Here is a 26268-nt window from a genome sequence, read left to right as displayed (position 1 = left end):
TCAGTACATCAACTCTGATTCTCCACAATGAACTTACTTGGCCAAGACTACCAGTGGGCTTCTATGGCTGAGCAAGGATTCAAACCCAGTTATCCAGTTCCTTATCCAACAGCCAAGCCATTACACCATGCTGGTTGGCATAAATATTCAGGGACAAATGTGAATATTTGCAGGTGGAGAACATGGATTTATTTCTTCCTCCTTTAATTATTCCATGAATTACTCTGTGTAGACATGACTTTTGAGTACTTCAAAACAGGAGTGTTCATAGGGATACTTCAAACTCTAATCTCACAACTATAGAACAGGCATGGGCAAACGTTGGCCCTTCAGATGTTTTAGACTTCAACTCCCACAATCCCTAACAGCCTACCGGCTGTTAGGAATTCTGGGAGTTGGAGTCCAAAACAACTGGAGGGCCAAGGTTTGTCCATGCTTGCTATAGAATATGGCTCAATTTGAGTTGGACCAAATTGGAGACTGTCTCATTTCAGGTCCTGAACTTAAGAAATAGACTCTCATAGAACCGACATAAGTAGTAATCATTACCACGATTTCGGGATTGGTGATGTGGTTACATGTTTTAATTGGTTTTAATTGTGTTTATATGTTTATGGATTTTAATGGTTGTTGCGTTATGCATTGTTTGGTTTTTGTGTAATCGTGCCATTGAATGTTTGCCAAAGTTGGAAGCCGCTCTGTTTCCCACTTGGGGTGAGAAGAGAGAGGTACAAATAAAGTAAGTAAGTAAATAAATAAATATGCCAAGTTATGCAACTCAGTAATTACCTGTACTCATTGCTAGGAACAAAGATAATTTGTAAGCATTAAAGAACTTAGGAGGGGATAAAGCCTAGCAACCACAAAATAAAAAAGGAGCTAACCCATGTAAAATGAGTTTTCAACTACATTATTGCATTATTTAAAATAAATTATGCTTGTTTCTCTGGCATGCATGGTTATCACTTCTGGTGTGAGATAATTGGTTGTCTGCAAGGATGTTGCCTCGGGGATGTTTGATGTTTTACCATCCTGTGGGAAGTTTCTATCATGTCCCCGCATGGGGAGCTGGAGCTGACAGAGGGAGCTCAACTGCTCTCCCCGGATTTGAACCCCCGACTTGTCGGTCAGCAGTCCTGCCAACACAAAGGTATATGGTGACGCAATGGGTATATAATATGTAATATAATCACACCAGAAGCGACTTGCAGTTACTCAAGTTGCTTCTGACATGAAAAAATACATGCTTATTAATATGGTTATGATTTTACATAAACCCTGGATGAACACCCATCCATATTCACACTAAGATATATATTATTTGAGAGTACAGGATACATGCTCTCATTTAAGCCCTTGTCTGGATTTTAAGAGAGATAACATTCAGTACAAACCATTTACCCCACCCTTCAATAAGCTGCTCTTTATCTTCAAAGAAAATCTGAAGGCAAATGCACACTCCTTTATGTAACCATGAAAAGGCTGAGCATGTGATTGACAGGACTGAATAAACAAAGATTGATTAGAAGAAGACGAAGACTTGTTGATGCAGCATAATAGCTTTTTGGCACGTCCTTGATTAAAGCTCAAGAATGATAAAAAATGTTGGGATGAATTTGGACACTGCCCAACCCAATATGGATTCTGAACCTACGTCAAGATTTAGAAATCTGAAGATTTGTGTTCATTAATTATAAGAATCTAGGAATTAAAAAAAAAGGATGGAGAAGCAAACCTCAGAGAGAGAAAGCTAATATCTATAACCTTTCACTCTATCAAACTCTGTCACTCACATGTTCAGCAAGAACTTGAACAGTATGCATTGGTTCCCTTATTTTTATATCGAATTTGTAGCAATACTATATACATCTGCATGGCAATGGATGTGCCTGTATTTCACAATATACCACATCTCTCTTCTGATTAGTCAAAATACCAGTTCACATACCGTACTGTCACTATAAGGAAAGTCAGCATATTTGAAAATCTAAGTGGATCCTGCATCATATTTGCATTGAACCACATTTGACATTTTGTTGCCCATTTATACCATTTGAAGGCATTTTGGAAAGTTCCAACTACCATTTTTGTTTATGACAATTTTTACACATTTTCTATAAAGCTATTTTGTACACAGTTATTTATTTATTTTATTTATTTACAGCATTAATATTCCGCCCTTCTCACCCCAAAGGGGACTCAGGGCGGATCACATTACACATATAGGCAAACATTCAATGCCTTTTAACATAGAACAAAGACAAGACAAACATGGCTCCGAGCGGGCCTCGAACTCATGACCTCCTGGTCAGAGTGATTCATTGCAGTGATTCATTGCAGCTGCTCTCCAACCTGCGCCACAGCTCAAGCCAATTTAAGTTACCCAATTTAAACTTTCTGTACAATTATCCCATCAACGGCACATCTTTTTCATTGTACACATATCAAACAACTTTCATAGGCCTACACTTAATTATATGTGCATTTTATCTCTGAGTGCACCACAAACCACACAGAGGAGTTAATTTCCACAAAGGCATGGTACACTTTGACTTCCAATGCAAGAATCTTGATTTCAACAACATCCTTTTCCATCCCTAATACATGCCAATGTCTTGTACAATTGCTGACAAAAATTGCTTGTTGACCAACCAAATAGATGGTTCTTGTTGGTGAAGCTGAATGAATACTGACATAAGGAAGCCCTCTTTCATACCACACAACAGTCCTCTCACAGCAACGTATGGGGCTCTGTCCAAGACAGTCTTGTGACCACAACTAATAGCCTTGAGTTGCTATATTATCTGCATCCACCCTATATTGTGGCTTCTTGATTTTAGCCTTTCTGTGAGACTCTAAAAGTAACATTCTTTGTGGACTTCAGAAGAGGAAGGTGGCTGGTCACTGAAAGGGTAAGTTTCTCCTTACCACATTTCACCCACTGTTATCTACTCAATGAATTATTTCCAAAAGAACAGCCTCTGAATGATTGCTGTTTAGCAGAGTTCTGTAACTCACCCCTTCCAGTTTGATATTTTGAAACCTCTGCAAGGTATCTTTGCACATTTTCTGAGTCATCTAATTGTTTGGCAACATGCAAGGCATTGTTCTGATGTTAGTGAGAACATTTGTGGAATTAATTTGGAGTGATTCTGCTCCATTCCATTCTGTCAAATAAGATTTTACTTTTCTCCTTTGTTTGTGTCTGAGATAACTAATCTGAAATTGGGAGCTCTGCATGTGGTTTTAAATATTGCATTAACTGCCAAGTTTCAAAAGTAAGGCATAACAGGAAGAAAACACATGTTGGTCAGATATTACATTAGCAGATTCCTTCCTTTTTGTAGCATTCTTTGCTGCTCAGTGATAGAAGTTGCATTAACTGAAATACATTTTATTCCTTGCAGAGCAAGTTCTTATTGCCTTGAAGTAACTAAAGGGGGATTGAGATAGCAACAGGAATTGAAATCAAAACAGAAACCTCAAATACTTCAGTTCTTCAGGATTGCCTATTTGCTACCACTGATTCTCCATTCTGAGTAGAGATTTAGTTAATTGTCTGTGAAGAAACCAGAAAGAAGATGAACATCTTTGGGAATCAGCAGGTAATGTTTTCCACATAAAGTCAATAGGGCAAAGAACAGGTATGTCTCAAGGTGAGTCAGAAATTATACTTGTCTGATCACGCTGAGGAGTCCATCAGATAGAGGCAGAACTGATAATGAATGGGTTTTTCTGCTAACCCTCCTAGATTTACAGTCTTAATCCTCCTAAAACTAGTGGCCCTTCCACACAACCATATAACCCAGAATATCAAGGCAGAAATTCTCACAATATCTGCTTTGAACTGGGTTGTCTGACTCAACACTGTCATATATTCCAGTTCAAAGCAGATAATGTGGGATTTTATTCAGCTGTGGAAGGGGCCTCGGTTATCCTTCATTGGCTGTTCCTCCCTTGATGGAAGACCTTCAGGAGATAAGCTTGTGGTTGAGAGCCTAACATTTTCTGATTTCTGAAAGGTCTGAAATACCTTATTGGCATAGAGTTATTAGCTCCTAACAGAGAAGATGTTAGATTGTTTGATTTATTTATTATTTATTTTATTTGTTGTATTTCTACCCCACCTTTCTCTACTCCAAAAGGGACTCAAGGCAGCTTACATGGAGGCAATTATTCAATGTCTTAAAACATATAATAGACGTTAAAATTAAATTACATTAAAATCAGTCATTATTAAATGTTTAAAACATGACAATTAAAATCATGCCATCCATAGTCATAATCCAGGCCTTTCTATAGTCAATTCCAAATTTTCAAGATCTGTTATTGCACTGCCCTGTTATTGGACATCTTCAATATCTGAGGGTTCGAGAGTTTTTATGTTAAAAGTTTCCTGGATAGAACTACAGTAGAGTCTCACTTAGCCAACACTCGCTTATCCAACGTTCTGGATTATCCAACGCATTTTTGTAGTCAATGTTTTCAATACATTGTGATATTTTGGTGCTAAATTCGTAAATACAGTAATTACTACATAGCATTACTGTGTATTGAACTACTTTTTCTGTCAGATTTGTTGTATAACATGTTTTGGTGCTTAATTTGTAAAATTATAACGTAATTTGATGTTTAATAGGCTTTTTCTTAATCCTTCCTTATTATCCAACATATTCACTTATCCAACATTCTGCCAGCCCGGTTATGTTGGATAAGTTAGACTCTACTGTACTCCAAACCTCTGATGTCAGGCTTGAGTTATTATTTTGGGCCATATTGCTGTGACTTTATCTCAAGACTACTGGTTTGATGGATCTTCAGGACTGACTGCTATTCCGGGTAGAAGTCTAGATTTTCACTGTTTTTTAATATCTCCATCCATCCTGCCCTCCTCTCCAATTCTTTATGGGGGCAGTAGAAAAAGGTAAAAAGGCATGCAGGGATGTGAAAGGGGAGAAAGATATTATTGTTCAGATGGTCATTGTCTGAATGTTACCTTGAGATAGTATGAAGCTTTACAGATTATCAGATTAAACTCACATGGCCACACTCCCAATGACCCTGACTAAAGTTGGAACAACAAAGGCATGGCTTTTGGACTTATCTAAAAATAGTATTACCTCAATATAGAATTAAGACTTTATCTTATGGTCATCAAAGCAAGCATGGCTTTTAACCTTTCAGCCAATGTTTTGCATATTTTCCTCTATGGTCTCTATTTTAGAATAATCATTCAATCTCTTTGGTGAGTCACAGCCTGCCCAGCTTCCTTGACCTTGTGTAGGTTTGGTTAGGAGGAGATCAGGATGGAGTGAAATTTGGGAGAGAAAGATGAATGCTGGGAGCTTGAGATCAGAAAGGAAGAGTGGGATGCAAAAATATATAATTTTCCCTTCAAGCATACATATGCATGCATCTCTAAGCCTTTTCAGTCAATGCTGCCTCAGGATAAATGAGAGCATCCTTTTTGTACAACAGGAAAGTCTGGACAGTTACAAGTCACACAATCACAGATCCTTTATTACTGTCCTTCCATCTCTTATATGCTCTGATTCATTTTTTTATTTTCTCACAACCCATAAATGGCCTATTTGAGTTGCAACAACAGAGTATGGGTTGTGATGAAAATGAGGTTGTGTAAGAAAGGAGGAAGAGACAAGAGGCGGTTTTAAGATTGCTCACAGATCAGTAATTCATATATGACAAAATCAGGTCAGTGAAGTAATTGAATGATGTTGCCATGCAACAAACTCAGAAAACTGCTGGCATTGAAACAATTTCCCCTATTTCTTACTCTTAGCAGAAGGCCGCTACATGGAAGCAAATGTCCCACTGTCTTGCTTATTAGAAAGAGACATATCTCTCTCCAACACATACACGTATATTTTATATAACTTTTCTGCAGGCAAAACCAGAGGTCCATATTTTTGAAAGCCTCTCAAAAGGTGAAGAAGCAGGCATTGCTACTCGAAGGGAAGAAGTGAAGAAAGGTCTTGCCAAGCTTGGAATTCAATGCAGTGTGGTAAGATTTGAGTAATGTTCTCACCTCGAAGGATCTCAAAATCACCTCCACTAAGCAAATCTTCAGGGCATGCTTTATTACAAGAGGTTTCTTTAGGTTTTATCATTGTTCTATTTTTCTTTCTCTGGCAACTGAGCTTGGCAAATGATCACAGAAAATCTGCCTTATATTGAATGGCACCATAGGTCCATCAAGCTCAGTGGTTCCCAACCTTTGGCCCTCCAGCTGTTTTGGACTTCAACTTCCAGAAAACCCAGCTTACCGGCTTTTAGGAATTGTGGGAGCTAAAACACCTGGCAGACCAAAGGTTGGGAACCACTGATCTAGTTGTAAACTTTTTACATTGGAAACAAGCTTTCAATGTATTAAATAGTAGACATTTCCAGACCTATACAGACATATTTTAGACAGAATATGATTTTGATTTGGATCAGAAGTTGACCTTTCTCTTGGATCATTTCCCACCAAATGCCCATTAACTAGAATAGGAATGTCAGTAAATGCATATAAACCTCAGTTAATAATCTAGATATGTTCCTGGGCATGGCTTATTGGAATCTATTTCCAAATACACCGATATATTTTTCATTATTTTCCCAACTTTCAGTTTTCTTAAGATTTTCACATTGGTGACAAACTCATATATGAGTTTTATTTTTGAACATGCAGATAGTAACTGGAGAGGCAAGCTGATCTGCTGTTCTATTTCTTTCAGTTTTGCTGTTTACAGCTGCCAATTAAGAGATTCTGGTGGAAGCCGTCGTTCCCTTTCCCCATTGTAGGCAGGCACATGCTGGCTAAAGCCAGAGTAGAATTTTATTCCTTCCCAACTCAAGCTTTTAGTGCAAATAATACCAGTGTAACTCAACACTGAAATACTATATTTCTCAGGCACTCCTTCAATATTATCTTTGTGGCAATGATGCTACAAAATCCCCTTTAGCTGCAGAGAGGACAAAGAAGAAAAGTGGGATCGGGTGGGTATAAACAGGTACAAAAAGAGCTTTGTTAACTGAAGTATAGTTGTATATATGTGGATGATGAGTAATCTTTCAGAAGATGGACGACACCTGCAGAAATATAGGCAATTAAAAGTGCATATTCTTATTTTTCCCTTACCAGTCATTTCTGCAAGAATGTAAAGTGGATTAAAAGCTTATACTCAGAAGTTGAAGACAGATTACTCATCATGTCTCCTTTTTTCTTCTATCAGGACAAAGTACCCAATATTGCTGTCCTGGGATCCGGAGGGGGTATGCGGGCCATGATTGCCCTTTATGGCACACTAACAGAGCTGAAGAAATCCAACCTTTTGGACTGTATGTCATACTTGAGTGGGGTATCAGGTTCCACTTGGTAAGAGCTGTTCCTATGTGAATATCAATGTGACAACAGAATGTGGTATAAACTTTCTTTTAAAGGAACAGTTGAGGGCAGTGATGAAAGCTAATGTGCCAAGAGCTGATTTTATCATGAGCCATGAGTACTTCTGTAACAAAGTTCAGGTATTTATTGCATAGCTTAAAAATAACAAAAAACCCCCTACTGTTGTAAAGAAAACTGAGCAGAAGAAAAGATGCTTGAACATATGGAAATACAGGTTGAATTACATAGCGATCTTTAGTGTAGACCTATTCTCTGCACCATGATAATCAATTTCCTAAACCAAGGTATCTTCAATCTACCTACTCTAAAAAAGAGTGGTGAGATTGGCATAGATAAAGAAAGATACCCTTCACCTGTTTGACAATCTTTTTGTACAAAAGGCATGCCAAGTGTAGTAACTTTCAAAACATATCACATCTTTATGTACTTAGTATATTTCAGAAGTTATCTTTTTATGTGCCAGTTCATACATTTCATCAGTGTACAGATAAGAGTATTTTTCTTTCCATATGTTGTATAACTAGGTGCAGGTTGAGAGAAAAGCTATTGACTATAATAGTACTTACTATTTTTCATTCATTTAATATATCAGATTAAGGTTAATATAGCTCATGCTCACAGCTAGATTATTTTAAATCCCTGATATTCATGTAATAGTTATAAATGAGGTAAGCAATGTAAACTCTCATGTGAAGTTTTATTTCCACCCTGATGTGAGAAGAAGAAAAACTAATAGATTTACTCATCCTTAGGGATCAGTGGATATTTCATTTCATTTTTAAAAAAATCAAGATTGACCATAACTCATACGATCCAATGATGGGAGAAATGTCAATGGTCAGAAAATGCAACCAGTATAACAGCGCAAAGCTTCGAGGCTCAATTAAATCAATCAATCGTGAAACTGTGTTTTGTACACATATGAATTGGGGATTAAGCAGTCCCAACATAGGGATTTATTTAAATATTGTAAACCTCACTGAACTGCAGCATACTATTTAGAAAAGTTCATTTAGTGTTTGCTGAAGAACTCTGGCTGAAATTAAAAAGGAAGAAAGTGGCTAATATCCTCTTTCTTGTTCAAGAATCACAATTTCCCAAGCATACAACTATATTCAGAATAAATACCTTTAAGATCATAGCTAAAGGCTGTTTCCAAATATTTGCTTTCTTTCTTGAAAAAGGTGCATGTCATCTCTTTATAAAAATGAAGACTGGTCAGAAAAAATGGAAATTTTGGAAAATCTTCAGCGTGAAAAACTTGTCAAAGGCCAGTGGGATTTTGTAAAGGCTAAAAAGGCTGCGCTGGAGGCTTCAAGAGATGAAAATTACTCTCTGACAGATTTCTGGGCCTATTTTATTGTGTATAAGCTCCTAAAAGAGGTAGGTGGAGACTGGAAAAAATGTGTGTGCTAAAAACCTGAAAGCCCCCAAACGACACTGCAATAGCTATTAACTGTAACCCAGACAATAATGTCTTTTCCAAGATTTGACTACAATCTCTAGTATATCATATGACTTACATATGATTTCATCCATACAAAAACAAGTATTCAATTCTGATGAGAAAATACTGTTCTGTCTCCCTTAAATCAAATGTGGCAAATCTGTGACCTGGGAGATAATTGAAAAGACCGAGTTAACTTAAATGAAATAAAAGCAAATCAATTTGCATTGTTTCAGCTCGATGAGAGTAAATTGTCGCAACAAAGGAGATCTTGTGAGAATGGGAAAAATCCTTATCCCATCTATGCAGCTGTGGACAAGCACACCTATAGCGAAAACCATGCAGGTACTTGAATTGTGCACATACAGTAGTTTAAAGTCCTCATTGGATGCATATTGGTTTTTATTCTAGAGTAAATGTAAACTTAGGAAGTCACAAGTTTCAGATCAGGGTGTACATCAAATTGTTTCCTCTAGTACGAATCTAACCACTTTGCTAAGGCTGCTTTTTGGAATACTACTGCATCAATGTAAGGCTGTAAGTTATAAGTGAGAGGCAGAAAAGCACCAGGTATTCCTGTTTATACAGGCTCAGAGGTGAGCAAAGGGGGAAATACTGCTTTTTAAACCCTATAGGTAGTATAGTTTTGCCCAGTACAAGCACTGTCACTAGAAAAACTGGATGTGATGGGCAAAATGGACAAATTTCACAGTCATTCCTTATACACATTGGCAGATTTGTTTTGCTTTCCCCAACTTTTGAATTTTGATAAATTGTATTCCACCAAAATGAATATTAATTTCCCATTTACTCTTGGTCAAAAACTAGGATTTTTCTTGTGGGACACTGAGTATATCTTCTCTACATTGGCCCCAGTGTGATCTTAGATCAGCCCTGCAGCAGCTAAACATGGCATGAAGTTGATCCAGCTTGACCTGGAGAAGGCAGCCTAAATGCGGTTTTCCGTCAGCTTAAGCTAACTCACAGAAAAACCTGAACCCTGAGCTAGAATTTGAGTTCCTGTGTGCATGGTGTTAAGACAGTTGGGCCAATTCCTGGGATGTCAGAATGAGCCCACTTTTTGGATCAGTATAGAGTTGTCCACTGAAATCCCAAGCAAGATGCACTTAAACTTTAGAATCAATGCTGTTTGCCACCACTTTTACTGCCATTGCTCAGTGCTATGGAATCATGAGATTATAGTTTTATGAGATGTTAGCTCTCTTTGCATCTCACCAAATGACAAATCACATGATTTCATAGCATTCAGACATGGCAATTAAAGAAACAGGAAACTGCATTACAGTGTAGATGCATTTTCAGATGGTTTGTTTTACATGTTTGTTTTACGTTATGTTTTGGGTGGGATTTACTGGAAGCTCTCTCTGAAGCTCATTCACTCATCTCTGGAACTTAATTTCTTCTTGGAACTTGTTGTTATTCACAATATCCATCACATCTTTATTTTCCTCCTTTGTGTTTCAGGAAGTTGGTTTGAATTCACCCCACACAACACTGCAGTTCCTGATGTAGGTGGAGAACTTGGCACAACTGGCTATGTTGACACGAAACGCCTTGGAAGTATATTCAGCAGTGGGAAACTGTATTTAGAGAAGAAGGAAAAAAGTATTTGCTATCTTCAAGGTACATCACCCACATTTGTTTCCTGAAATGACAAGCACCAGGAAGATAGCATGCCCTGGATGAACTCATCAGAGAGTACAGTTTGCTTTTTATAAGTAAATCTATTTGTACATTTAGACCCACATTTGACAGGCAGTCTTTCTTCGGGGTTAGTTAAACTGCCTTTCTAGTCCTATCTGAAGTTACCAAAAACTGAAGCTTTTGCACAACAAGTATGGACTGGACTCTAGTGACATAATGCATGCTTGTGCTGCAAGCAAAACAGAAAATAGATTGTGTGTTAAATAAGTGTTATTGACATGTAATATTGCATGAGTATGCATATTCATTCTTGGGAGGAAAAGCCCAGTTTTCGATTGTACTCCTTTGTAATTGTGTTTAAGCACTTTGAATATACAGTAGAGTCTCACTTATCCAAGCCTCACTTATCCAAGCTTCTGGATAATCCAAGCCATTTTTGCAGTCAATGTTTTCAATATATTGTGATATTTTGGTGCTAAATTCATAAATACAGTAATTACAACATAACATTACTACATATTGAACTACTTTTTCTGTCAAATTTGTTGTATAACATGATGTTTTGATGCCTAATTTGTAAAATCATAACCTAATTTGATGTTTAATAGGCTTTTCCTTAATCCCTCCTTATTATCCAAGATATTCGCTTATCCAAGCTTCTGCCGGCCCGTTTAGCTTGGATAAGTGAGACTCTACTGTATATGGGAGTACTGGACGTGGAGGCTCTCCACAGTTAATGCAAAAAAAGCAGACAAGGCTACTCACAAGTCAGGATTAGGACTGTGCTTTATCCAGGAGGGTCAGCACCATGGAGGAAAGAAAGAGCCTAGGGCCACCTAATTGGGCTGTGTGTGTGTGTGTTTGTGTGTGGTGAAGGGAGGACATTCTCTCTCACCGGGGGGCAAGGGGCTGCTGCCTGTGCAGGACTCCAGGATCAAGGCATAACAAGGCACCTCCTTAGCTCTTCTTCCTTTCCTCCATGTGATGAGGGGAAGCCAAGACAGAGCAGGGATTAGGGCAACAGGTCTCCATGCCCCCTTGGCCAAACACTGCCACGACACGGACAGACTGGCTGATTCCTGCGGCACGTGTGACAAGGTCCAAAGAAAGAAAGAAAGAGAAAGAAAGAAAGAAAGGCATACAAATCAACGACCACATGAAGTATGTACTATTGAATAGGCTTGTGCACGGATTTGAGTTGGTTAGTTCAGCCGAAGAGGAGAACAGTGGCAAACCTCCTTTCAATAAATTGTGTCGAGAAAACCCAATGACAGGGTTGCCATAGGTCACAGTTGACTGAAAGGTGCATACTAAAACAATTCTTACCATTTAAGTCTTGACAATCTTTTTTATTTGACATTAGTTATGGCATAAAAGGAAAACATCTGAAGAACTGCCATCATCAAGTGAAAAAGAAGAAGATCACTAATACCATATCTCCTTTATTTGCAGGATTATGGGGAAGTGCCCTTGCAAGTGAAAAAGAAATTAAGAAGGCTATAATTGGTATGGTTCTTTTTGTTTTTGAATCTAAAAATTATGAAAATGTGCTTCATCCAGGAGGTTTTCTTAGAGCTTGCTTCTCTAAGAATCCTAGGTATTGGTCATGGAATGAAGTTACAAAACAACTGTGGAGTTTTTATACTATTGGGGGGAAAGAAGAATTGAAGCTATCAAAGATGGGAGGGAAGAGACCACAAAGGGATGCTAAATGGAAAAACCCCAAAGGGTAGCCTGGACTGATTACCTGTCTCTTGGACATGTAGACAGATTATAACTAACTTCTTTTTATTTGCAATTGATGATCTGTACTGTTAAAGGTAATTTTATATCTAAGGAGCTTCTTGAAGATTTATGATCCTGGATCCCATTGGCAATCTCAGCTGGAATGATGCAATTGAATCAGCTGGGACCTATATGTGTGTTAATTCATAATTCAATAGTTGATTCATTGCTTCCAATCTGGTTGGGACTAAGGATTTTGCCCCTAATGAGTAGGGAAGGCAGGGATATTGTAGTGGTGAAGAAGACAGAGTTGCAGGAAAAGCTCCGTTTCTAATGTTTGTGGCCTGTATTTTCTGCTTACTAGAAAGAAACTTTCAACATGTTAGCCTCAACTTCCTGCTCCAATGACTGGGGTATCATTGAGAAATGTGAGAGATAGTACTGGGTCTCTAAGTACAGTAATAAATTTGGCAAGGTAGAGATTTAACAAAACTCACATTCATCTAAAAACATATGATGTCTAGAAGGGAAAAGGAAACAGGCTTGCTTTTCTTTGTAAAACACTCAAATTGCTTTACTGACAAATCTTGTACATAACCAAGTGCATGATCCAAACAGAATTTAGGCAAACTTTATGGTGATATTGCATTTGATTGCTCTGGGCATGTTTTAATGTAAGATAATTATAGTACCATTATTAGCTCTTTAATTTTATTGCATTTTAGTTGTATTTAATGCAAGATCCGTATGCCATTTATATTATGTAAGATTTGCATATGACAAGCACTTTTATATTGGATTTATTTATTTTTTGTAAATAGTCTACGGCCTACGTAGCTATATATAATTGCATGATGTAATTAGACAGAGAGGGGGAAGAGAAAACAGATAAGTTACAGTGAAGAACAGAAGATGTGATAAAGCAAATCGACAGGAAGTTGGCAAACTTCAAGCTAGTCATCAGGAAGCATAGCCCTGCAAATATTTGTGGATCGAATAAGTATGGAGATAGTAATACTTAAGGTATACTGAGCACCACACTGAAGCACTGCAAAATCATTGTAATAGGGAAAGTCAATGACATCCTGGCAGTAGGATTGTGAATTTAGATGGAGTATTAGCTTAATATAAATGCAAAATGGCCAAAGGATTTTCTTTGTGTACTTTGTAAAGTTAGAGCAGGAGAACTTGCTGCTACATCATGTCACAATCTGGCTGTTCTCAACCATACCAGTTTGTTGTGATAGAATACCCCTGGTGATAGAAAGGAAGCATTGTTGGCATAACTAAACAATGGATGTTTCACATATGTAGAAATTATAATGAAGTGGAAAAGTAGGCATTCCTGTGTATGAATATATGACTTTATCTTTCAAGGCGCTTTGCTAGACTTTCTCAAGAAAGACAAAGAAAGCTACTTTGCTTCTCATGCAAAAGATGTAGGTAAGTGTAACAATAAATATCTCCCATACACTCCCAAATCTTCTTTGCTATGAATCTTTGCTGTTGCTATGTGTCTTCAAGTTGTTTCCAACATATAGTGACCCTAAGACAAAACTTTCATGTGGTTTGCTGGGGCTGAGAGTACATGGTTCACCCAAAGTCACCTAATGAGTTTCCATGATCAAGTAGGGAAGTGAATCCTGGTTTCCGAAGTTGTACTCCAATGCTCAAACTGTTACACCATACAGGTCACAACCTGGCCATTTTGACAGCAGTATTACCATCTTGTTCTTTTCTATATATAACATTGATTTATGGAACCATAGGTTGTGGATCAGTGATGACAAAACAGAATGGTATGGGGATACACGGCTCTTCCTGATATAAATCACCCATGATATACCTGTTCACTGTCATAAGGTTCTCAGCAAAAGCTGCAAGCGGACCATTTCCACAACTAGTAGCTTAATTTCTCCATCCGCTTTTCCACATATGTCAGGGGACATAAAATATTTACAGGAAAGATCTTATGATATCTCTGAGAACAAGAGTTGAGAAATGGAAAGGCTGCTGCCTTCTGTCTTCCCTGCTAGGGGAGAACAATGGAGGGATGATTCAGTCTCAACTGATGATGTTAGGGGTAACTTGGAACCACCAGCTAAGTGTAACTGTTTAGAGCAGATTTTATTCATGTATTTATTTATTTAATTTATATACCACTCTTCTCCCCCTCAAACTGTGCTCCTCCAGATGTTTTAGACTTCAGCTCCCACACTTCCTAACAGCTGTCAGCTAGCCTTTGTGAGACCCAGATGAGGTCCTGCTTTTGACTCAACCAACTTCCAGAACAGCGTTTTTCAATCTGGGGGCCAGGATCCCGGGTGGTCATGAGGAAGGTTTCAGAAGGTTCAGAAGACATATTTCTGATGGTCTTAGGGACCCAAACCCCTCCAGTATTTTCTGTGATGGGGGTTCTGTGTGGGAAGTTTGTCCCAATTCTATCATTGGTGGGGTTCAAGGGGCTTTTGATTGTAGGTGAAATATAAAGCCCAGTAACTACAACTTCCACAATACAAAATCAACCCCCCTCACCCCCACCAGTATTCAAATTTGGGTGTATTGGGTAATTCAGCCAAATTTGATCCAGTGAATAAAAATACATCCTGCATATCAGATATTGACATCATGATTCATAACAGTAGCAAAATTATAGTTATAAAGTAGCAATGAAAATTTTTTATGGTTGGAGGTCACCACAACATGAGGAACTCTATTAAGGGGTTGCAGTATTATGAAGCTTGAGAACCACTGTTCTAGAAGGAATACAGAGGGCAGTTCACCCCCACATTATTCACAGGGATGCCAATGAAGCCAGATAAATTAAAATACAACGGTCATTTCCTAGCATTTGTAACCCTTCCTGCATTGTTTCATTCCAAAGATTTCCAGAACCTTAACGTACTTAGCCAGGCTTATCAGTACGTTCTGGAGTTGCAGTTGTGTGCAACAGATGGGGCATCAGCATCAAAGGCAGAAGGATTCTTTGATAAGCTTGAACTACTTTTGGGACGTAAGTAAAGTTTGAACAATAAATCTTTCTTTTGGAAAGCAGATGAACTTTTACGTATGTATGTGATATTGAACTTCAGCATTGCCTTCCCACATAGCTTATTTAGGAAAGTGGAATAATGGGCTGGAGAACTGTATAGTTAGAATTCCATCCTAGTCAATTCTTTGATCCAGGAATAATCTGAATTTTGATTAGCAATAATCATACTATCCTAAGGTAGGACAGATGTGCTATTTTGAAGCAGCATTTCCAATGATCTGAAGAACAATAGTTTGCAAGCCTCCATAAAGGTACCTGATTTATATGCATGTACATTGAATTTCCATTCTACATGTACTTGTATTTTATTGTGGGTAATTAGTGAAACTTTTTACAATCGTGCCCACACCTTCCCCCTCTTTTTAGGCTATTTGAAATAACAGTTGGTGAGATTATATAAATGCATCTGCAGGATAATTTCACCTTGTAGGCGAACCTAGTCGCTGCACCCCCCCTCCCGAAATTGCGCCCCCCCCAAGGCCCCGCACATACCTTTGTTGGCAGCGGCGGCAGGGACAATTCGCTCCCTCCTCGCCGAACGCGGAAGGCCTCAACTGAGGCCTAGCTCTTCTCGCGAGGACAATGCACCGCAAGCAGGTGCTTACATTGGCCTCTATGTTGGGCTGGCTCTGCCTGCAGGACAGTACCTTAGATCATTTGCAGAAGTAGATGCTAAATAAGTCATATTTATCTGAGGATAGAATGAAAATGTAAGCCCTAACATGCTAGCTAAATTTTCCTGGTTTGCTTACAATATAGTGTTCTGGATCTTTGTATTTTTATGAAAATCTAGAAGTCTTGGTTCCTTATCTCGCTTTTCTTAGCAGTAGTGAGGCAGGCAGAACCTCACATAACTCTCCATCACTCTCCATAGTCTCTTGTCTCTTTTTGTCTCAAAGGGTTTTAAAAGTTTCTTATACTACTTGGCACCGTATTTTATAGCCTCTCATTTTAGAAGCATCTTGATGCTTTCACACTTCTCACAAGTTAGTCATCACCATTGAGCAATTGTTTCCTGATTACTCTTGTTTTTTGTGATGATAGCCCCAGTAAAGCCCCAGTAAATTTACCTGAACCCACCATATCATTAATCTTTGTGTATTTGGAGGAGAAAGAATGCTCTTTTAAATTGCTTCTCAGCAAAGATTTTGATACATAATACATTTCTGTTACAATCTTGAAGAATTCGGTAGACTAACTCAGGAATTAGTTAATCTATTTAATCATTGTATAGTAAACATTCTATTGCCTTACATAATAGCCACACCCCCATTTTGGGGTTGGCAAATTTGGTCTGTTAGTATTCCTTGAATAATAATCACACCCTTAATTCACTTGCCCGGAGATCGAATGAAAGGTGTGACTCCCCCGCATGCCTACCCCCTTGGCACTACGGAGCTGGCAGCCAAGTGAAACTCTGTAGCACCAAAGCAGCAGGTGAACAGATGAGTGAAGCTTCATTTGACTGTTTGCCTGCCCGCTTTCCAGTTGCTGGCCAGGTGAAGTCCCATAGCTGGGATTTTTTTCACCACTCAATAGTTGCATTCCCCCTCTCCATCCAAAAAAGGGGATTAAAATGGTGACTATTACATGGAGACATATGGTAGTAACAAAGTCCAACAATAAAATTTCTTTTGGTTTCTTGGTTTTTAGGTTTGTTCCTGGGGTTATTTGGTGTGCTGATTCAGAAAGTTGCATAGACCATATCAGTTTTATTTTTTAAAATATGGTTGTCATGATTTCTTTGGCCGAGCAGATGATGACTGGTATGTGGCATATGTTTGTATCTCAAAAACTAGAGTTAATGGGGAAAAACTGATGCTATTTCTTGAATCAGCGGGTCAAATATATCCAGAAACAGGTTAAGCAATTGGAGTACTGAAATGTGTGCTCATTTCCAGGCCAGTCTAGTGAGAAACACGATTACAGGTTTAATGGCATTTGTAGAAAAAGTTACTTTCTATCAGGTTTTGCCCAGGTGATCACATACTCCTCTCCTATTTTATCAAGAGATGACATAGCCACATTTATTTATGATTTTATAAGCTTCTAAAATTTGTTCTTACCAAGGATTGTTGGGGGGGGGGGGGGAAGGGTTTGACTCTAGTTTGAAAAAAAACCCAAACAAATTCCTGTGCGCACTGCACATATCTTATTTGTAGTGCAAAGAAAAGAAAAGAAAAGAAAAAGAACAATACAATATTTAAAATGAAGAATAATTTTAACCAACAAAATTACCAGCATTTCAATGAAAACTGTTAGCCTGTTTATGGTTGATGAAATAGTCAAGTTAATTGGGATTGTTATTGTTATGTGCCTTCAAGATATTTCAGACTTAGGGTGACCTATGATTTAAAGGGGGGGGGGAATTTTGCTAGCAGAACTAGTGGTATTTTGACTGCTTATCTACACACACACACACACACACAAAATACATTGCCTTGCTTCTTAACCTGCATGTGTCCAACACGACCTTGTGCATTTTTATGAAGTCTACAGAACCAGCCAAAGCTATGCAATAGTAAAAGAGATGCGTCAGAACTGGGCCTTGTTAGATGAAGAAAAGAGAGAAGATTTGTGTGTGAAGCTGTGGGAAGCTCTAAACAAGGAATTTGGAGGCAAGTATTATAGTAACCATTCATTGCTCTCTAACAATGCTTTCCTCTAGAACAGTGGTTCTCAACCTGTGGGTCCCAACAGCTGGTAAACTGGCTGGGATTTCTGGGAGTTGTAGGCCAAAACACCTGGGGACCTACAGGATGAGAACCATTGCTCTAGAAGGTCTCCATGTAGGTTTTATGGCATTTGGTTTAGATAGAATTTTTTCCATTCATGTCTAATAGTATGCTCAGGTGGGGTGGGGTGCTGACATGATGGGAGAGGTACCAACATTGATGGCAAACCCCGAAGTTTAAAATTCATCAGTTATACAAAAAAGTGCCTATACAGGTATAAATACTGAACATATAATGCAAGGGGAACGGGAAAACAATAATGGAGCATACAGACACATATGGTATGGGGAGTAGGAATTATTATAGGAAATGACTGGAGGAAATGATTGTAACCATGTAGAAAAAAAATGTTTCTTCTGGGAGTGAGGCTAAACTGCAACTTCTTGTTATAGGTTCAACTTGTAACTTCTCATTTCATTTGGTCTGAGAAGTTTTGCTTTCTGCACCCCATCAGATACACTCGTGTGTTCTGAATAAGCATGTGTATCTGACCACAGCAGCCTTGTATGAAATGTGTAACACATTGGATAGTTACCAGGATAAAATGATGTTAAAATCTGTGCCTTGTATATTATGATGTCAGCTTTACTGAACAAACCAATGTAAACAAAAAAAAGCAACTTCTTTCACATTAGAATTTGACATTAATATAATCTACTGTATAATATTTATCTGTGCCAAGACATGTATTCTTTGCCTGTTTATATTTCTCTCTTTGCTCATTTCCATTTTCTCAGGACCTGAAGAAAAGCTCAAAAAGCTTCCTATTTACAGACCTATTGAAGTAATTAAAGGCAAGTAAATGAATATGACCTGCATATTACCCCCACCTGGTACATTTCAGTATTGTAAAGCAACAATGAATTAGAATTATTTCTTGAGCAGTATCAGAATACAAGGTAATCTCAGAGTTGAGCTAGAGGGTGATTGTGTTTTGTTGCTTCCATAACTAAGGACTTTATTGTATGAACCCTCTATTCCAGTGTGGTTGCACTTTAATTGATATCAGATATATACTGTGATAAGCACCTTTGACATCAGACCTTCCTTCTCTTACTGCACTATATGCATCCTGCTGCCAGTCAAATTTCTCCCTGAAACTACTCCGTCCCTCAAAAACTCGCTTTCTGCAACTCAATGCCATCACCTACCTTGGTTCAATGAGTCTGTTCTGTTTCTGTGCCAATATCCTAGCATTAAAGTAATGTCAAGAGACAAAATTAGCCTTCTCTGCCCCTTCCCCTCCCCCCTAACTATTCCCAAGGAGATTTCTGCTTCTTTAATGTTTTACAGTTATATTTGCATTTTTGTTGTTTTTCAGAACTGCATACTTCCCTCTCCAAATTGTGTAATTTTTTATTGCTCCAGGCCCTTGGTAATTTTGCTTGCCCAGTATTCACATTATTAGATTTACCTTAGCTTGAATCTTGTTGGGAGTCAATCCCAACTATAGCTCATTTCATTATCTGCTTCATATTTATGCAAATCCCCTTGATTTAATGGGCCTACAGTAGTTGGGACTTCATATGAGATTTACTGTAGCCATACCAATCTTTTTAGTGTCAGACTTTTCCTGTTTCCCACTTTCCTGTTTTTCTTTCTTTTAGCACCAATAGAAAAAGTTATGGCATCTGTTCCTTATAGTCCTCTTCAAGCAGTTAAAGGTAAGTAACTCAATATTATACTTGTTTTGCCAGGTACTTGTCTTCGGTGTCATATAGTTTATAGCAGTGATTCTTAATCTGTGGGTCCCCAGATGTTTTGGCCTTCAACTCCCAGAAATCCTAACAGCTGGTAAACTGGCTGGGATTTCTGGGAGCTGTAGGCCAAAACATCTGGGGACCCACAGGTTGAGAACCACTGTTTTATAGAAACCTGGAGCGTAACGGCACTATAGAATTAATGTAGTTGACACCACTTTTAATGCCATGGCTCAATGTTATGAAATGGTAAGAATTATAATTTTTCAATGTCTTTAAGTCCTCCCTGCCAAATAGTACTGGTGCCTCGCCAAACTACAACTTTCATGATCCTACAGCATTAATCTATGACAGTTAAGGTGGTGCTAAACTGCATTAATTCAACAGAGTAGATATACCCTTACATACTGAATGGCTGAATTCTTGTCCTACACTGGCTATGCGCTCATTCAAATGAGATCCAAAGAGTCATGGGTTTTATTTGTTAACTGTGATTGTAACTTTATTGTTCTTATGAATTTTTTAAAGTGGCTATTCAAAGTAAGTTGTTTGGGAATTTTATTATTAGTGCCTAGTTAGTAGTAACCTCAGTAAAAAAAATATTATCAAGTTGTTTCTATTCCCCTCAGGTGATTGTATCAAAATGGCACATGTATATCATCAGTAAAGCACAATTCTTGACACTGTATGTATATGGAGTTTCGTACTTTTGAGTGGAAAACAAGCTATGAATGGAAGGAACATTAAGCTTACTGTTTATGTGCTCAAATATAGACATGATTTTTTGATCAAAGATCAACTGAAGTTTCTAAAGTACAGAAAACAATTTCAGAATAAAATATGTGGACTGTTAGGAGTTAAGCATTTCTTGTTATAGTTTTCATGTTCTTCTTTTTATCTTTTACTTTGAATCTCATTCTTTTTAGACTGGATCAGATATATCCACAAGACCAATTCATGCATTCTGACCTGGACATGGGGATGCACTAGTAATTTCTTGTACAACTTATGTAAGTGTATTCTTCAGTGGCATTAAAGTTGCTTTTAGTGTAAATATACTCCACTAGAGTATTTGTGGGAGGAATTACATTTTTAATGCAATGAATATGTTGCAAAACAGGGATGGGAAGAGTGAAATGGAGCTATATATATCAGTATTTGAATGGTGATTAATATAATCAAGTTCTGCTTGCCACATATCATTCACCAGCTGGTTTATCACTCCCAACTGAACAAAATAACAACACAAGGAAGCAAACATTTTGAAAATTCAAACAAAACAAAAGAGATGTAGAATCAGTGAAGAGTATGGTCAAAATGAACCCTATGATATAGTTTATCAGAATGAGTAATACTTTTGGGCCTTCAAAGACTACCTAGAGCAATGGCTTCAACTGTCTCTGACATAACAATCCCAGGTTATTATGTTATTCCCCCCTCCTACAAGCTGCCCCCTTCCTGCAGAGGCACCATGGACGGATACTTCTTAACTGAGCAAAACTATGCATACCTTGAAAATAAGGACATGTGTGGGGTCAGAGTGAGGCCAAGGTAGAAAAAGTCATTAATGAAGAAGAACACACACACTAAGCAAAGCTGCAGCAGTTTGGTTTTGCCTGAGTCTATTGGGAAGGGCAGGATTCCATCCTTTCTTCTCCTTCCCTGTTGCTGAGTTAATTGGTTGCAAACTAAATGATTTAAAAAGTAGTTGAAAAGTGGGATGACAGAATATCAGGATACTTGGTAGGTATGTGTATGGCCCTTTAGGACTCTATCCGAGGGGCAGGAGGAAAGGGAGGGGGAGTGGAATGGGAGAAAGCATCCTTAAGAGTGGGGACCCGACTTACCCTGGCAAGATATGTCTTTGGGATGCCCACTGTTGTCCAGCAATGGATGTTTCCCCATCTTCTTCCAGCTGTCTTCTATCTCTTGCCACTTTCTTCAATCAGGAGTCCTCTCTCCGTCTTCGCACGCTGACAAGACGAATTTCCACGGGTAGCCATCAAAAGTGGCTGTGTGTTATGGGATAGCTTCCGTGGGAATCCGTTTGCCAGCATACGAAGATGGTAAGAAAACGGGGAAAATTAGGGTGGGATAAGGTCCTAATCTCTGTTAAACTACAAGTCCTAACCTAAGTGCACTCTCTGTTGAAGAATCCAGGCGTCCTATTAACTCTTCAGAACATTGTTCTATGTTAACGTTTGTCTGATTTGCGTTAGTAAATCTCACAACTTCTAGGCAAAACATGCATAAGATCTTGAGAAATAGGTATCCACTATCCATCTATAATTGACCCTCTTTTTGAACACCAATAAGGTTGGAGCTTGTGGTAGGCATTGGGAAAATATATCGGAACCCAAATTTTATGCATGGGTCTTGGCTACTATTATTATATTTGTTTTTGTGCAAACTTTTTTACATTCAAGTTTTATTTTGCTTCACATTGTTAGCTGAAGTCAAACTTCCTGAGTTGAGAAGGAAAGAGGTTATATCGCTGATTGATGCAGGGCTGGCTATAAACAGTGCTTATCCACTTGTCCTGCATCCAGACCGAAATGTGAAACTGATTCTCTCCTTCGACTTCAGTGCTGGGGACCCTTTTGAGGTAATTCATATAATTAATGGTACAGACATACAAGATCATGAGTCTTCATTTCCTTCTTATTGCCAGGGATTTAGAGCGAATGTGAGTAATAACGAATGGAGAATATCCAAATGGAATGAAAGTAGGAAATAAAAGGCTTTCCAACAAACAAACAAATGGCCAACCAACCTACCAATAAAATAATTAATAATAATAATAATAATAATAATACATTTCTATTTCCTGCCCATATCTCCTTTTGACTTGAGGTGGACAATAGCATAGTCAAACACATCTATAAAATCACACATTAAAAGATAGCTAAAATGCAACCATAAAATCCTTTATTAAAACATACAGATATTGAAATGCATGAGAAAAAGTTAAAACATCATCAACTTAGAATGTGATTTAAAAGTCATACTTAAAGATGACTAGGGCCCCTTTTACAATGCCATATAATACAGATTATCAAAACATATTTTTTTTGCTTTGAACTGAGTTATATGAGTCTACACTGCCATATAATCCAGATCAAAGCAGATAATCTGGATTTTATATGGCAGTATAGAAGGGACCTGGGTAGGCATGCTGAAGGAGATAAGACTTCAGTTGTGTTTTATTCCACAGTCTTTGGTAACCGATGAAAAAGTCTTCTGGGTGAAATATCGGCTTTCTTTTTTCCTGAGAAGATGTGACAATTTGCTCATCAATTACATTTACTTCTCTTTTAATTTGACACAGACCATCAAAAAAACAGTTCAGTACTGCAAGGTTCGTGGAATTAAATTTCCCAGAATAAATGAGAGTGAGTTAATGGACAAAGACAACCCTTCAAATTGCTATATCTTTAGAGGAGATGGCCTAACTGTTATGCATTTCCCACTGTTCAACAAAGTCAACTGCCAAGGTAACATGGGAAGGGGTCCATTTGGATTTTTAAAAACTAGTTTTTAATCAGAGTGGGTGTGATTGAAAGCCATGGGACTACAAAATATTGTTGGGCTGTGTATCAAGCTTCTAGGAGAACATATGTAGTTGGTGTGCTGTGGTTATTTTGTTAAGTCATCAGTGATGTTTTCTGTGTTAGTGGCCAATGACGGAGTTCCATTAATATAATCATGGAACTGCAATATTCTGATAGCTAATTGGCCAATGGATGATTCATATTAGTAGCTATTGAAACATTTCCAACTTTGTATAATTACTCAGAGTTTACTCCTGTCAGCAGTTTTACATTACAACCATGTTTCTTTGGACAAAAAGGGGCACATCAGAACCAACATATTTTAGTTGTGGACTGCCCTTCTTGTCATTGGATGCAGCTGAGAAGTGGTTCCTTTTTTGTGGGAAGTAAAATAGGCTCAGATTTATTTTTAAGTAAAATGAGTAGAATTCAACACTGTGAGTAATATTCACAGCTGTAATGAAACACATTATAGACACTCATCAATGTTCTTTGTTTTCAGATAAAATTGAGGAATATCGTAAAAGGTTTAAAACCTTCAAACTCAGCTACTCAGATGAAGACATCGGAATGCTGCTCGCTGCAGCAAAGAAGAACGTAGCAGATGTTCAACAAAAGATTGTGGAGGAGATCAGGAAGATTGTGGCTCTTCCATAACAGATACATTAAACAAATATTCTCTGTGCAAACATTTTTTGAGAATACGGGAAGCTATCCTATCTGCATGTGCTCAGTGTATATAGAGCAAATCCATAGAATCAATAGGATTTACCTACATGTTGATTTACTTTTCAATAATTGATTTAGTAAGCCATCTTGAACTGGAACAATAGAAGTAAGACCTAATTGAATCTAACACTTTGACATTTTTCTTTATTTTTCTTTGATCAGAAGGAACTTCAAACCCTTTCCTATTCCTTTCAGTGGAGGGGAAAAGTTTCCTGAACACATATGAATATTGCCAGCAAAAAGAACGATTATGCCAAAAGAAGGAGAACATGGGTCATGTGCAAAGGCATTGAAAATTCTATTGTTTATCTGAGACCAAGGAAGCATAGTGAATATCAGTTATAATAATGATCCTTTCACATCTTTGGTGTAATATTGACAAATCCATAATATTCTTGAAGCAGAGGGCCCATCCAGACAGGCCCAAAAAGAGACCTGTCTCAGTTTTTACCAGAGGCATCCAAACGATGCCTCCAGTAGAAATGAATTAATTTGGAACAAACCAAGATTTATTAGACAACCCATTAGATCCGGGTCTTCCTGAAAACCCTGTGTCTAATGATGTATTGGACCTTCTGCAGAGCCAGGGATGAGTCTCCACTGCCATCCCACAACTTTTGGGCTCCCGAAACCCATAGGTGTGGGAAGGAGCCCATCCTCTCCCCCCCCCCCCCCCCAGCCCTCCATTTACCTCTAAAACGAACTTTAAAAGATCCCTGCGTCTTCCTGGTGTGAGAAAATGTTATACGAGGAGTTGGGGGGGGGGAAGAGTGAAGAGGGATTTTCCTCCTCACTCCTCCCATCACCTCAGGCATCATTTTCCCGCATCAGGAGGATGCGAGGAGTTATGGTGGCCAGGGACCTTTAAAAGTAAGTTTTAGGGGGTAAATGGGGGGATTCGGGGTGGCTTCATGCTATCCTGATTTGTCTCGGGATGGCATGTAGCCACCCCAACCCAACCCAACTGCGAAGCCTGGGGTTTGTTGGGTGTGTGGGGACTGGAACCCGCATCAAAGCAGGTTATTTAAACTCTTCAGCATGGATTTTGGCACTGTCTGGAAGTGCCCAGAGTCTGCATATAAAGCATGGAAAATAAAAAAAAGTAGAAATATTGTTGAACTTTCTTCTGACAGGTTTAAGAATCTAAATATTAATCTATAGCTTGGCTCTTACTATATAGTACTATAGGCGATCGCTTGTGGCTTGTGATTGTCTTCCAAGGGTAGAGACTCGGCAGAGATTTCAAAAGTGAATGTAGAGTCCTATTCTCAATCCATACGGTCTGTCACAATGAGCTTGGCTCTTAAAACAATGAAAATGATGGAAAAGATTTCACTAAATATTTCAGCTATTTTCTCTAGTTGTATTAGTTCACATTCCTTTCCTCAACTTTCCCTTTGTTATGGTTTGGTTAAGATACCTGCATGGAAGAGGTGGTTATAAAGCTTTGTTATTACTTTATTCCAGAATCTAAGCCAATTAAAGAATCATTTATCACATAGAACTGAGATAATTTCATGCTTATTATTTTTATGCAAAAAGCTTTGTTTGCTTTGATAAGGCCATCTTTGTGACTTTTCTTTATTAATAATACCTGTACGTCTGTATTCTTGATTGTGTTTTGCAATATTAATTTTGTACTCTTTTATCAATATACCATTTATTACATTACAATATGGAGTCTGTAGTGTCTGAGTCTGTCCACTGGAATAACAAAATGATGTAAACTAAAACCAAGATTATCTATATTCTTAAATTTCTGGAAATGTTTCCGGTAATTGAGTCTAATCAAAACATTCTATAATTAGTTGTCATGCCTTATGGGAAAATGCCAGTTTTTCAAACAAATGAACTTCTGCTGCAGTCAAAACTGCAATTTGCTGCAGTTTTTCTAGGACTGCTAAAATTGCTGAAGTTTGAAATGCAAATAAATGTCTGCCTTAACTCTTTGAGACATAGTGATATATTATACTATGTAAGAAAATCTTGAAAAAATTTGTTCCTCATTGGGAAGTGTTATTTCCTGTTTAATTGTGTGGAACTTACTTTGAAAGTAGTTGTTATACTCTAGAAACTTCGTTTCTGTGGCTGCCAAAAACTACGTTGAATTGGTTGAGACTCTATGAGATATTCATTGAAAAACTATAGCAAAATGTGCTGCAGGATGCCCCACCAAAACCAAGTTTTTGCAGTTTCATAAACATTTTTTCATGTTTTTATGATAGAACAAATTAGGAAATTACATTTATAACCCAG

At 38.0% G+C, this 26268-nt stretch overlaps 1 protein-coding gene across 1 annotated transcript; it reads left to right on the top strand.

Annotated features, from left to right (window-relative positions):
• The first annotated feature begins 453 nt into the window (after window positions 1–453).
• On the top strand, window positions 454–25961 carry LOC100567732 (cytosolic phospholipase A2 gamma). The gene is made up of 17 exons (XM_062957159.1): window positions 454–1150; window positions 3408–3605; window positions 5906–6022; window positions 7236–7378; window positions 8593–8791; window positions 9092–9200; window positions 10341–10499; window positions 11973–12026; window positions 13623–13688; window positions 15130–15258; window positions 17790–17953; window positions 18631–18826; window positions 19640–19696; window positions 20659–20742; window positions 22183–22337; window positions 23061–23226; window positions 23786–25961. The coding sequence occupies exons 2-17, from the start codon at window positions 3582–3584 to the stop codon at window positions 23938–23940; spliced, it is 1977 nt and encodes a 658-aa protein (XP_062813229.1). The 5' UTR covers window positions 454–1150; window positions 3408–3581; the 3' UTR covers window positions 23941–25961.
• Window positions 25962–26268: the final 307 nt, after the last annotated feature.

Source organism: Anolis carolinensis, chromosome 6 (genome assembly GCF_035594765.1).
Source record: "Anolis carolinensis isolate JA03-04 chromosome 6, rAnoCar3.1.pri, whole genome shotgun sequence".
Taxonomy (NCBI): domain Eukaryota; kingdom Metazoa; phylum Chordata; class Lepidosauria; order Squamata; family Dactyloidae; genus Anolis; species Anolis carolinensis.
Note: the sequence above shows the minus strand (reverse complement) of the source record. Positions and strands in the feature narration are given on the sequence as shown.

What these genes read in the sequence shown, in the direction of transcription:
- LOC100567732 (XM_062957159.1), top strand. Translation starts at nt 3,582, where the DNA reads ATGAACATCTTTGGGAATCAGCAG. An exon ending in TTCTCATGCAAAAGATGTAG is followed by an intron (nt 13,689 to 15,129) that starts GTAAGTGTAACA and finishes TTCATTCCAAAG; the next exon opens with ATTTCCAGAACCTTAACGTA. An exon ending in GCTTGAACTACTTTTGGGAC is followed by an intron (nt 15,259 to 17,789) that starts GTAAGTAAAGTT and finishes ATTTTTATGAAG; the next exon opens with TCTACAGAACCAGCCAAAGC.